At 29.9% G+C, this 14,149-nt stretch overlaps 1 protein-coding gene across 1 annotated transcript; it reads right to left on the bottom strand.

The window, feature by feature from the left end:
* Positions 1-3,693: 3,693 nt before the first annotated feature.
* On the bottom strand, positions 3,694-13,800 carry LOC132936250 (glucose dehydrogenase [FAD, quinone]-like). The gene is made up of 5 exons (XM_061002945.1): positions 13,611-13,800; positions 13,285-13,455; positions 9,233-9,951; positions 7,184-7,471; positions 3,694-4,194 (listed from the first exon to the last, which is right to left on the bottom strand). Exons 1-5 carry the CDS (start codon positions 13,798-13,800, stop codon positions 3,694-3,696), a joined length of 1,869 nt encoding a protein of 622 aa, XP_060858928.1.
* Positions 13,801-14,149: the final 349 nt, after the last annotated feature.

Genomic DNA, 14,149 nt, shown 5'->3' with positions numbered 1-14,149 from the left:
TATTTTTATTCTACAGCGTTGAAACGTATATAGTGTAGTTGGGGGGTACACCCGCTTACACAAGCCCGGATTATGGGAGGGGGCACGGTCCCGGGACCCATCTTTATCCCAAAAATATATTTTTTTAACGCGTCCAATACAATTTTCAAAAAAAAATAAATATTTAAGTAGGTAGGTATAGTAGGTAAATTATTTAATTAAATTATATATAATTTAATTATTTGATTATAAAATAAAAATTGTTCTCCATTTTATACCACGAAAAATTACTATAAATAATGAACTATGTTTGCCAACAATTTTGTTATTTTTTTTTTTTTTTTGAGCATTTTAGATTACCGATTTAACTATTTAAGTATAAAAAAGTAGTTATAAGAAAATAATATTTAGCTCTTGTAAATTAGGTATTTCAGTTAAAAATATTAATGCATATTAAACTAAGCTTTAGAGTTTAGAGGACCATAGTTAATAACCTAGCGAACCAAAATTGATCATTAAATGATGTCAAATTTTGACTGTCAAAATATTCAGAAAAAAAGTTTTACCAGAATCCATCAAAAAATATAGTGGTTACCATTTAAAACAAAGTCAAGGTCTAAAAAAAAATTAAATTGTCCGTAAACAACTCAAAATAAGTAAAAATATTTTTAAAATTTATCAAGTACCTACCTAAAGAAATGTACAAAGTAAATATATTATTATGGTGTAAATTTCATGTATCTACAGTTATTCGTTTTTGAATTACGTCAAGATGAGAAATTCGTTACATGAGAAATTGAGTGCGTATCTGATGTTGTAGAAACTAGAAATTTCTTCAGAAACTTCAAACACTCATAAAATTAAAATTTGACTTTCCAGTTAATATTTATTTTTTTTTTTTTGATAAAGGTACACAAACTTCGATTGTGAAATCTCCCCTTCAGTCGGGATTGAAGAACTGAAATATCTTAGATCAAAATCACTTATTTTTATAAATTTAACAATCGTCATATTTTTTTTTTTTTTGATCATTTATGCTTTATCTATAAACCATAAGTAAGTATTTAAACTGATAATATAATACTATAATATTCTTAATATCACGTTAATAAATAATATACTTATCACAGTATAACTATGGTTTTTTTTTTATTCGGGTATTTGGATGTACTTGAATGAGTGCGTAGTAGTTTATTTGAGCTTTTATTTACAATTTAAACTCGTACCAGTATTTGGAAAAAACGTCGTTCACGCGTTCACGTTCATTGTTCATAAATAGTGAACGTCACTCGTTTTTTGCAAATAGAACGTAAATGTGAACGACGTTTATATTTTTAATGAATTTGATCGATTTTTAAGACGTTCAATTTATCTACCATTTAATAAATATTATATGTATAAAATATATTAATTAATTATATTAAAATAATAATATTTTCATTTTTCCCATTATAATTATTCCTAAAATATTTATTTAATTGCAAAATATATAAATTAAATACCTGAAATTCCAGTGTCCTCGGCTAGACATACAACAACAATAATTTTATAGTTTCCACGAATTTGTAATAAATACCTAATCGGTTTATCATAATAAGTAGGTACCTTAGTATTCGCTTAATTTTATCGCTAGAAATCCTTATCAAAATGTAACACAAATAACGTGTCAGATATTAAAATTAATTCAGATACTTTATAAATTGTATATGCTCTAAAGTCTAAATCGTATTTTTATTGTTTGGTTGAGTCGTATATTTTTATGGGTTTTAATTTTTATATTAACTGCAGGCTAACGATTCATAAAACAAAAATTAAATGAACGACCCAATGAACGCGTTCGTTTTTAAAAGAACGTAAACGTGAACGAGTTCTTTTTTTAAGGACTGAACGTGAACATGAACGAGTTCGTATTTTAGTGAATGTTCCGAGCACTGACTTGTACCTTATACCTATATCGTATGGAAGTATTACTAACTCCATTTTTGTACATAATATATATATCAATAAATATATTTTACATATAATACATGACATATAATATTATTACATTTTTGGTATATGATTCCAAAACATTGGTTGTTATTTTAAGAATCTATACAATATAACATAAAATATAATATTATGAAGATTATTGACATTTTAACAATATCTTTCAGGTGTAACAAAATATGGTTTGTCATGGTGGTTTCAAGTACCCGCGAATAATATATTTAAAATAAAACAAAATAACTAAATTCGTTTAAATATCTAATTTTGTCCAAATTTGAACATAAAATAACTATAAAAAAAAAGTTTTTATATTTTTTAGTTTATTGATTCCAGAATAACTTACTTACGTGGAACTTTGGTTTAAATTTCCCATCCTTTACTACAAAAGTTGAACATTTTATACATTTTCATTTCACTCAGAATCTAAAAGTTGATCGCAAATCCACAATACATTTCTATGATTGCTAAGGTTTTGACAGAATTCGCCAAATTGCAAAATGTTCAAATAATTTTTTAGTTAAAAAGTGTTTTTTTCATAGCTAACGTTTGAAAATTTAATTTAAGGTTCCTCATTAGTTATCTTCCTTTAATAAAAACTTAAGTTTACCGGAAAATAACGATAAAATAGCTATGAGAAGTTTTTGATTTTTAATATTTTTTTTAAATTATTAAATTAAATTATTTATTTAAGTACCTATGCTAGGCTGATACACCGACTCCTATCGATAATTTATTAAAGTGTGCTCAGAATCGTTTATCATATATTCGTATACAATGACTTATCATTGAATTAAAATATATAGTATATAGCTACAGTATATAGCTGAGTGGTACCCACCTGTCCGCGAAATTTCGTTTAAGTTTTGAACACCGTTACACACTTACACCGAATATTAGATACCTGACGAATTCAACGAAGTTTGAAACATATTATAATTTATAGGAGTTGGCTTAATGAAGTGCGTGGGGTACTTCAGTGGCGGATTTAAGGTTTCAAATAAAGTTGGTAAATCTAAAAGAGGGGCCTCAACGCCTCGTACAAAATGTATCAGTAACATACTTGCCCCCATTTAACTCGCTTCGCTCTCAAGTAATAATAATCAACCAATATTCATAGTAACAAATCTTCTAATTAAAAAAAAATAAATTAATGTTTTTTATTTATTTTTTACAAATAAAACAAAGCTAATAGTAGGTACATTCCTGTGTAATTTAATTTATGCTGATAAAAAAATGTGTTTACATAATAAAGTAGGTAGGTACTAGACATAATTTGTATAACTGTTCTAAATAATATAATAATTAGGAAAAATTTCAAACTAAAAAATCAAAAAAAAATCTTTATATTATAAAAAATCAAACTTCACTTTCGAGACATTTTGCATTATTGTTAATGGATTTTTTTGAGGAATTTTCTAAAAAATAAAATGTAAACAATATCAACAAAAAGTTGAAAAAAATGAAATAATTAACTAAATCTTGCTATCATTATTGAATGATTTAATTTTAATTCTATGAAAAAAGCAAAAAAATGCACTATGCAATTTCATAATAGAACGTGTTGTAACACGATATACACTTCCATAGCACTCTGTTAAATTTTAAGTCAAATCATAAAAATAAGCAAATGCTTTAAGTCACGAGCCCTGACTATCATATAAGTTCTGGGTCGAAAAAAAAAAACCAATATACAATATCCTAGATGTTGACGTGTAGCAATCACAGTCACATTATGTCACCCGAATTCTCGCCTAGCCATTTATCCTTAATCATGTCCGCAGCCTTCTCGGCGATCATTATGACCGGCGCGTTGGTGTTGGCGCTGACCAGCGTGGGCATGACGGACGCGTCCACCACCCGGAGCCCGTGGACGCCGTAAACCTGGAGCCGCGGGTCCACCACAGCGGTCTTGTCCCACTCGGGCCCCATCTTGGCTGTACCAACCGGATGGTATATGGTCACCGTGTAGTGCCGAACCATGCACTCCCAGTAGGCGTCTGTATACCGTGGCACGTCGGCGCAACCCGGGAACGGTACGTCGTACAGCCGGCTACCGTATCCGCGGAACGGTGTGGTCTGGGACATGGCCACCACGAACTTGACGCCCTCCACCAGCGTATCCACGTCCTCTTGGGCCGTCAGGTAATTGGGCAGGATCCTTGGATACACGGACGGGTCGGCGCTCCGCAACAGTATCTCGCCCCGGCTCTTGGGCCTCAACAACATCTGAAGACACGCAAAATTGGTTATTTAATTTCGGTTTATACGACAAATAAGAAAATAATCAAAATGGATTTTCTTAAGAAACTTAAATTTCTAGAAGTGTAGGTACTACTAACAGAAATCCGAAAATAAAAATTCAGTGTATAATGAATAATCCGCCGTGTTTCATATCTACTAAACGAGGTTTTAAACAAAATAAACAGTTTGAGTTTCAAACAGTATATATTTAAAATAACTTAAATTTAATTTGATATATAATTTACTTGTATATGCTAATAACTAATAACAAGGGCGTCCACAGGGGGTGGGTGGGGGAAGTAGGGACAGTTGCCCCTCCCTTGGATTTTTCAGGGTTGATTACCATATATTATTATTGATGATTTCAATGTTTTAAAAAAACTAAAAAATGCCCTAACAATTCTAAATAGTGCACTAAATTATTTTATTTTTAATATTAAAGATATAAATTCTAATATAAATTTTTAACTTTTAAATGATTATAGAAAAGTTTAACAGACAGAGCTTATCATTTAAACTACTTATTTAATCTGAAAATTAACTATTTTTTTCTGTACCTATAAGTTTAGACTTTAGATCACATATTTATTATAAAAATCATATAAAAACATGTACAAATTTTAAAATTAAATTTTAAATTTTAATTTAGTAAAAACTTTAAATGCAAAAAATGAACTTAAATTTAAAATCGTCAAAAAGTTCAATGTTGGTATATATGTTATAAAACGAGTATCGCATAGATTTAGAAAACAATGCAAAGTACATTATAATCCCAACCTCAATCATTACCGTTGTAATATAAAATTTTTATTTTACAGAGTGATTTTTATAACACTCGATTCGGAGTCATCAGAACTAAGAACGTTGCTTTTTATAGATTATGAGATGTAGTGGTGGGACCAAGTGCAATACTGCAGTGTCAACCAAGTTTTTACTTTTTTGATAAAAAAATCAAATGTTCATAGATGGCATGCCTACAATAGATAAAACTTTTCAGGTTTAATGGGATCAATGACTGAATAAGCTAGAAATATTTAATCTTATAAATTACCTAAAATTATAAAACCAACGGTAACATATTTTTATCTATAAAAAAATAATGTATTTGATAATTTAAAATTACATAACAATTAATTCAAATTAATGCTGTAAAATTAAGTTTTAACCACAGTATATTATTATACCGTGGTTTTAACTAACTATGTACGTATAGTTCATAAATATTTTTACATTCCTTGTCTATATGAAAGAAAATATGTCACAAAAATACTTTAGAACTAATAGGATAGTGAGAAAAAAAATGTAAAACGGAAAATATTTTGCACTACCCTTGACAAATACCTGCGGACGCCCTAGACTAATAAGTAATGTGCCGTGTACTAGTATATGAACATTAAAAGTATTTCAATTATTTTCTGAATGGATGTTTTATGTGAACATTATAGTATTATTATGTATAATGTATATATTAACTATGTAAACATAATTGTTCGTGCCGCTACACATACACACATCGACCGACGCACACACGCACACGATCTTAACAATTATATCGTTTTTATATTTTATTTAATTGTTGTGTAGGTAATAATTATAAAATATGTAGATTACGCCACGACGCGGCATCGGTCAACGTAGGCCGCCGGGGTCGCAACCAGTTTGATCGTGAATGTCAAGGCGAAAAATTATTATAATTACGTGCCGCGGCGTCGCCGTAGTTAGGTTATTGTAATACTATTATTGTGGGTGCTAATCACCGAGATTTTTGTAAATAGTAAGCCCTGAAGGCTCTAAGTGTGATTTATTACTAATTAATATTATTATTTGTGTAAGGCGCGAATCGCCATATTATTATATAATTATTATTTGTGTAAGACGCGAATCGCCATATTATATTATTTGTCGATTTTAGGATTATTTTATACGGACACAGGTAGCGGCTGGCCAGCAGAGCACCGACAATCTGTAAGTTTTTTTTATTATTATTATATTCTTCAGCCATTAGGCATATTATTACACTTATACGAGTTACAGCTCAAAGAGCTACCTTTAAATTATTGTTCTATCGGGCCTAAAGCGCTGCGCATTATAATTATCAACTATCATTATTGAGACCATTGTGTTGCTGTGAATTATTATATTTTGTACCATTATTATTTAAATTGTGTATTAAAACAGCAACTCAATAAGCTAAATCTTCTTGTTATAACATTTATGCTAGAGTTACCTATTTTCATTCATTCCTAAGTACACATACACACCTACACACCCACCGCATACTAGCACTCGGAGTCTCGATCGGCGAACCCATCCACTTCTCCTGAGCGCTATACCTGACACACAATTCGGTCGGTGTGTGAGTATCACGCATAAATATACGCTGACCGGGCGCACGGTCTATTGTTGTACCGTACCCGGCGCGAACAATAATAATTTGAAACATTTTAAATTTGGTAATTTATTTAATAAAATTAAACTAAAATGAAGGATGGTAATAGATATAATTATTTAATACTTTTTCTTTGAATGATGTCTATTATTATTTATTATTAATAATAAACCAAAAAAAAAAAAAACACAATATTCACTTGGATCTTACTCTGTTGTAAACATATTATGTTTTATTCGTTTTAAGCAATAAACAAAACGTTTAAAACGAATGTTTAAACATAACAACCCTGTGCATAAGACACTCATGTAGTGATGTAAAACATTAATTAATGCGTAAAATAATTGTAAAACAATTCAGTTGAGCATAGTATATTATATAATATTATATTGATAGGTATATCTAAAATATAAATTACGAGAAAAATGTTTTGATTCAGCAATTTAGGTATTTATGATGTATACTAAATCATTTGTCCTATTAGTTATTGTATTTTGGTCGACCTTCCCACACTCCATGTCAATATGTAAATCATTTTGGTACCAATGTTTGTTTTTCGTATTTTTTTTAAGGCATTTCACTTACTGGTATAGCAGACCATACGTCTTTGTTGTTTATTGGTCCATACACCGATTTGTATAACTCTTCTTTCAGTCCGTGAGCTTTCCACAGTTGTGCACCCCCGTCAGAATTGGTGGAACCTGAAATGAAGTGTAACTCGATGTCCGGTGTGTCAGCTGAAAGATTAGCATATTTGGTGTTGATAAATGCCAATCCCTCGACGCCACCCATGACTGTCAACGGCCCATCGCCCAGCGTAGCATAGTTAATAGCCGTTAGGATGTTTTCCACTCTCTCTAGCGTTAGCGACTCCTGTAGAACGAACGAAAGTGCACGTGGTTAGGTATATATTTTTAATTCACTGTAGAAGTACCGTAGCCATAATGTATTTGGTTTGGTTTAGAGGGAAGGTGGTAATTTATTTTTGAATATCAGTGAAAATGTAATAAACTGCATAATACCATCACCAAAAATTATAATTAAATTGAATAAGTCATAATGAGTATAAATATAAATAATAGTATTCAAATTAAATCTTTAAATCTAATCGTTTTTCTTTTTTAGATGCAAATGAATTAATATTTTTTTAGTATTCCTCTAAATATATTTAAGTACTTTAAGTACAGTAGAAACAGTTTATAATGATAAATAAAATTTGAAAACTTGATTATATATTTATATGAAATTATAATAATATTGTATTACAATCAATGTGTCACATTTTTATCTATAAGTCATGACTTCAATACATATATAAAAAATAAATAAAGTTGTTTTATTATTTTAAAATTAAATTTACATTTAAAAAAATCTGTCATCTTTGTTTGTACTTTATTTGAATCAAAATCATGCAGTAATATTTTTCAATTTCTTTAAAATTTGATATTAGTTATTAGTATAATCGGTTGTTATATTACCTTTGATAAAAGTTTAATACAGTCATTATAGTTGAAAGATTTATCAATACAACCAAAAATAACCGTCATAACATCCGTATAGTCATTATACATTTACATGGATGTCATAATAATCGATGCAAATTAGTATGTACAATGTACATATACAATATAGGATTTTTGGCGCCTTCAATCTAAGGTCATTACACCTGATATTATACTACAACCGGTTTCTACTGTAGTGACAAACCATTTTTTCAAAAAAAAAATTATTTAATATTATTTAATCTAAATACGCATCAGACTAAATATACTTCCTTCAGTTAAAGCTGTTGTAAGGGGTTAACGTGTGTATATTATCAATAATATGTTAACATTAAGAATTATATCACCAAGGCAACATATTATTAATGCATAAGTACTTAAGAAAATTACAAGGAAGATGGTGAAGTTATAATGCCAGCAATTGATTTAATATTTAAGCCTTTCATTAAGGGAGCTGCAGCCGGGTTTTTCAAAAGTCAAAACTAATGTAGATTTGACCAATCTAAACATTAATTTTGTTTGTTATAATGTTTTTCAATATGCTTAAATTCTATATCATAAAATAAACCTTAAGGGGGCTGCAGGGGGCTCCAGTCAATGAAAAAAAAGTGACTTTTAGACCAATAAGCTAGACAAAATTGGAAGGATTTGGTTTGACAGATTTTAATTTTGAAAACGGATTATGATTGATCAATAAGTTTACTAGGGAATGATTTGAATATTCCAATTATTGTTAGTGTCATAATGAATAATATAAACAAAAAATATCAACAATTTTTGATATTTTTATTCTTGGATATCACAGCTGAAAAAAAATATTTAAAATCGCCTCGATCATTCACTAATAAACTTGTTGATCAATCATAATTTGTTTTCAAAATTAAAATCTGTCAAACCAAATTCTTCCAGATTTGTCTAGCTTCTTGGTCTAAAAGTCACTTTTTTTCATCGGCTGCAGCTCCCCTAAACAAAAAAATAATAGTAATTTAACTATGGATAAAATGGAACCCCCTGGTACCAGCACTATATACTTTAGTGTGCCTATATATAATAAACCAATCGTCATTAATTTTTATCCGACTAAATGAACTAACGTTGTATTGTTATTGATTAATGTGCATAATAATATCACCTCTTTGTTTATCAGAAACGTGAGGCCGCCGAGTCCGATGTGATCTTGAAGGTTTTTCCCGACATCTAAATCGGCTAGAACTGGTATGCCCATTTCCATCAGATGGCTCATAGGACCTATGCCCGAGAGCATAAGCAGCTGTGCAGAACTAATGGAACCTGCCGACAGCAGCACCTCTTTTTTAGCCCGGATAAAATGCTGTGTGTCATCCTTGATCATTTCGACGCCAAACGCAACTTTAGTCTCGGAATCGATTGCCACACGTGTGACATGAGCGTTGATGGCCACATGCAGGTTCTTCCTCAGCCTGACCGGTCTCAAAAAAGCTTTCGCCGTACTGCATCTGGCCCCCCTTCTAATGGTCCCTTGTGGTATCATAAAGCCTGTTTGACGTTCGCCATTTATATCACGGATATCGTAGCCCATTTCTTGGCCAGCCTCGACAAAAGCGTGGGCCAAAGGCGTTTTGTATGGCGCCTCGGACACCGTCAGATAACCACCAGTCGAATGGTAAGGGGTCTTTGTTAAGTACGGGTTTTGGTTGTCTTCTGATTTTTTGAAGTAATAGAGCACGTCATTGTACCCCCAACCCGGATTACCTTGTTGTAACCAGCTGTCATAGTCCATTTTATTTCCACGCACATACATCATATAGTTCAGCACGCTGGACCCGCCTAAGACTTTGCCCCGAGGCCAATTACAACGTTGATCTTTCATAGCTGAAAAAAATAAATCAAATATTTATATTTAATATATTATTTGTCCATTTATTATATGTGTTGATGTGTAGTTATTATTATTGTAATATATTTCAATAATAACGTATGTATAGGTATGTGTCTTTTTCGATTTAAAAAATAAAAAATATAAATATAAATAATATACTCTATCTATATAATAAAAATGAAATGCTATCCATTGGTAGGAGTTTAGTCAATTTGCACCGAAATTCGCCATAAATATATACAAAATATCATGTAATTTGCACCAAAATTCTAATAAATTATTCTTTCGATAGTACCTATAGAACTTACTATAGGTACGTAAATATTTTGATAGATGTATAGCATAATATATAGAGATATGAGAAACTAAAGACTCAGAATATTCCATTTATAGATTACGAGTGGTAATATAATAGTATTTGACTGCTCAAAATTGTATTTTATACCACTGTCAATGAGGATACCGACAAATAATTAAATAGGCACATGACAACCGATACTCATTTTGGTGCAAATTACAAACTTCTGTTGGTATTTGCATAATTTGAGGACAACTAGACTGATTTCCATCGTTTAATTTTACGTTCTTAATATTACAAATGAAGTTTTTACGTAAAGAAAATTTGGAAAAATCGATTTTCCATGGGATTTTTCTATACCTAGGTACATTTTTTTTTTTTTTATTAATGGTTGCCAGTGGTTACATATTAGAATATTATAAATACGTAGCAGAAAATTAATATTTCTCATCTGCAGTAGTCAGTAGGTATAATGGATAAATAGATCATGGTTGTATATACAATATAATATCATATAATTTTTATTATTATTGGTTATAATAATTTTGATATTTGGTCACTATAATATATTTTACCAAGGCTGGGCTTTAATAGGTAATATTTTATTTTGTTATTAAAAACAAAAAATTAAAATTACCATGTATCTATTTTTCTTTTTTAATCTTTCTACATTTTTGAAGTTTGTCTTTAAACAAAACAAAATTGTTAATTATAAATGCATATTGTGTTTTACTGCATTTTATGATTTATACCTAATAATTACCTATTAAACTTATGCTCAAATGAATAATATGTACATAGTGTGACTAAAATGTTCCGAATATTTTCAAATATAAATGAATGACGATTGTTAATACCAATACATTTTGTGATAAATCAACAAATAATATTTAATCATTTTACTCGATTCTTTTCCCAATTACTTAAAAATTCATATTAAATATTATTGTATAGGTAATATGTGCACTTCAAATACAAATATAACAAAATATACACTTTTATGGAAAAAAATAGGTAATTATCAAAAATAAAAAATATTGCATTAAACTTCTAGTATTATGATATAGAGCAAATTTATATATTACGTATATATATGTTTTGAATGATTATACTGAAAAACATGCAAATTCCTAACGTTCTTAGATCTAAATTTATAATATATTGTATTATCAACGTAAAATTGTAATAAATTACGTTTGATTTATTAGATCTAGTATTGTCACATTATGGTCCAATTTAAAAGAGCAAACGAATAGGTACTTGTTTCTTATCAAAAAAGCAATAATAGATTAAAACTTATTTATAATATTAATAAAAATCATTATCCATTGTATTATTGTAAAACTAAATAAAAAAACCATCGTAAAAATAAAAATTTTATGAAAAACACCACTATATATATCGACAATATTTGTGTATAATTATAAATTATAAGGAGAGTGCATTATTTTCAACAAAATAAGCGGATGGATAGAAAATGTAAATTTTAAAAAGGAAAATAATGTAATCCCACTGTATCTCGGGAAATAATTTTGCAGCATGGTATTGAGTATTTCTATCCAAGTGTTTACAGTTACAGGGGGATTTCAAACAGGTTTTCCACAACTTTCCCGTTTAGTGAGTCAGTGTCGTCCCCGGGATATAATTTTCCATGAAATGGAAACCATTAATATTGTATTAATAAGTGTATAAACAAAAAAAATAATTTGATAATAACCAAAACAGTAAATATATTTGTGTAAACGAAAAAAAGTAATAATAAATGAAAACACAATTATCATACTGTTAAGATAGATTTCCTAGGGGACAACACTGTCTCACTAAGCGGGAAAGTTGTCAATAGTCGTTTTGAAATCTCACTGTAACTATAAAAAACTTGGAAAAAACCTACAAATACTAACTACTTAGTTATATTATTATTCTAAAATGTATACTCACACACGAGTTTATAGCAAAAATAGTTGCCCAATGCCCATAGATATATATTTATTCTGTTGAGCCAGAAGGTCCGCAAATGTATCCTATTGTAGGTACTTATAATATCATTAAAAACCAGAACGGCTTAATATAAAATAATTTGTGAGTTCTTTTTAAATGTTGCTGTAAGTTATTTCTATACTTTGTACCACAAATTATTATTCAAATATTGTATTATTCAGCAACTCACATACCAGAAACCGTGTTTTTATTATTTTTAACTGTAAACACACTTGGCATCCACACGCATACACATTATTATACACAAATACACATTTTGCAAAACACGCATTAGTGCATCACGTAGTTTGACAGTATTTGCCTGACAGATCCAACCACTACTGTTCAAACTACTAAACAACGTCTATAACACTACACATTCAGCCATTATTTCTTTATGATTTTAGGTTTCTAAGTGTTGGTGGTGGGTACAGGGCATTTTGCAAGGCAAGTTAATGGTTTTTTTAAATTTTAAGTTAAGTTAAGTTAATATGCACCTATAACAAAAAAAAAGTTAAAAGTTAATTGAACTATAGGTTAACTCAGATAAGTTAAAAGTTAATACATACTTTTTGTAGACTTTTTATTAAGTTAAAAAACAGTTTATTTTTTTATACAACGTTAGCATACTTAATTTTTTTACAAACTAAAACTAAATTATAGACTATACTTTATACAGTATTTCCATATAAGTTAGATTCGAATGATAAATTTTTAACTACAATTCGCGGTAAATATTTTTTGAAAACAAAATAGACTCTTTAATGCCCAACCTTGGCATTTCGTGTCAGGCACGCGTACTAAGGCTGTATGCTCCAGCCTTCTACCATTATGTTTGTTGCTTTATGAACTTTATGAAACTTTTATAGATCAGTATTCTTCAAAAGAGTACCTAACGCCCTGATATTTAAATAGTACCACATTATTAATACCATAGTTAAATCTTTGTAAATTCATTGTAAATTTATATACTAGATATCTACTCTCAGAATAAATAAATAAATAAATCGAGTCCACAAATTTTCAATTATAATATTAATTTGTTACTCACCCAAACACGCTGTATCCTGGGGTTCGGCTTTGTATTGCCAATCGAGCTCGGTGAGTTGCAAATTGGCAGCCAACAAAGGTACGTCGGATAGTTCAGTTTCGTCTCCACCGGCTTCTATTAATAATACATTCCAATCTTCGATTTCAGTCAACCTGTTCGCCAGCACCGCACCTAAGTAATCAATGTTTTTTTATATACACATATTAAACATAGTCATATTGAACAAGTTATTGTCACTAAACCTCAATAGAAAATACCACGGAAGAAGGTACCAACACCACGTGCAATTATAATATGATAATAAAATAAAATAATATTATTTTCACCTGCCGATCCAGCGCCGACTATAATAAAATCATATTCGTAGGCTATCTCATCGCCGGGCTGGTCTGTGATCCTTAACTCGGAATTATAATTGAAAAAAGCAACGATCCCGAGTAAAACAGGCAGGAACCAGGCCATTTGTGACGCAGCCACTGCTATCGCTCCGTTGGGTAGAACTTCCACGCCACTCATTAACGAAAGTATAGGTATATCACAGCAAAAAATCTAAAAACACAAACAAGACACAAGATGAGTTGCGATGAATTTTGGGTCACTATCACTATTTAATTTTCTTCGTACTCAATGATATTATATTATTGAATTTAAATTGAATACCATCCATAACAGTGACTCACTGGCCACTTGTAACCTACTGTACAGCAGAGTAACATCCACCTACCCACTATATACCAACTAGATTCACTTTCCTATTAGAAAAGTTGCTGTTGAAGAAAATCTAAGCATTTTTATGGTCCTAAAGTCATTGCAGACATAAATAAAAAAACAACACAACGTAAAACTAGTACATTCATCGCTCAGA

This window comes from Metopolophium dirhodum, chromosome 1 (assembly GCF_019925205.1).
Source record: "Metopolophium dirhodum isolate CAU chromosome 1, ASM1992520v1, whole genome shotgun sequence".
In the NCBI taxonomy this organism is placed as follows: domain Eukaryota; kingdom Metazoa; phylum Arthropoda; class Insecta; order Hemiptera; family Aphididae; genus Metopolophium; species Metopolophium dirhodum.
This window is presented reverse-complemented; position numbering and strand designations above follow the sequence as displayed.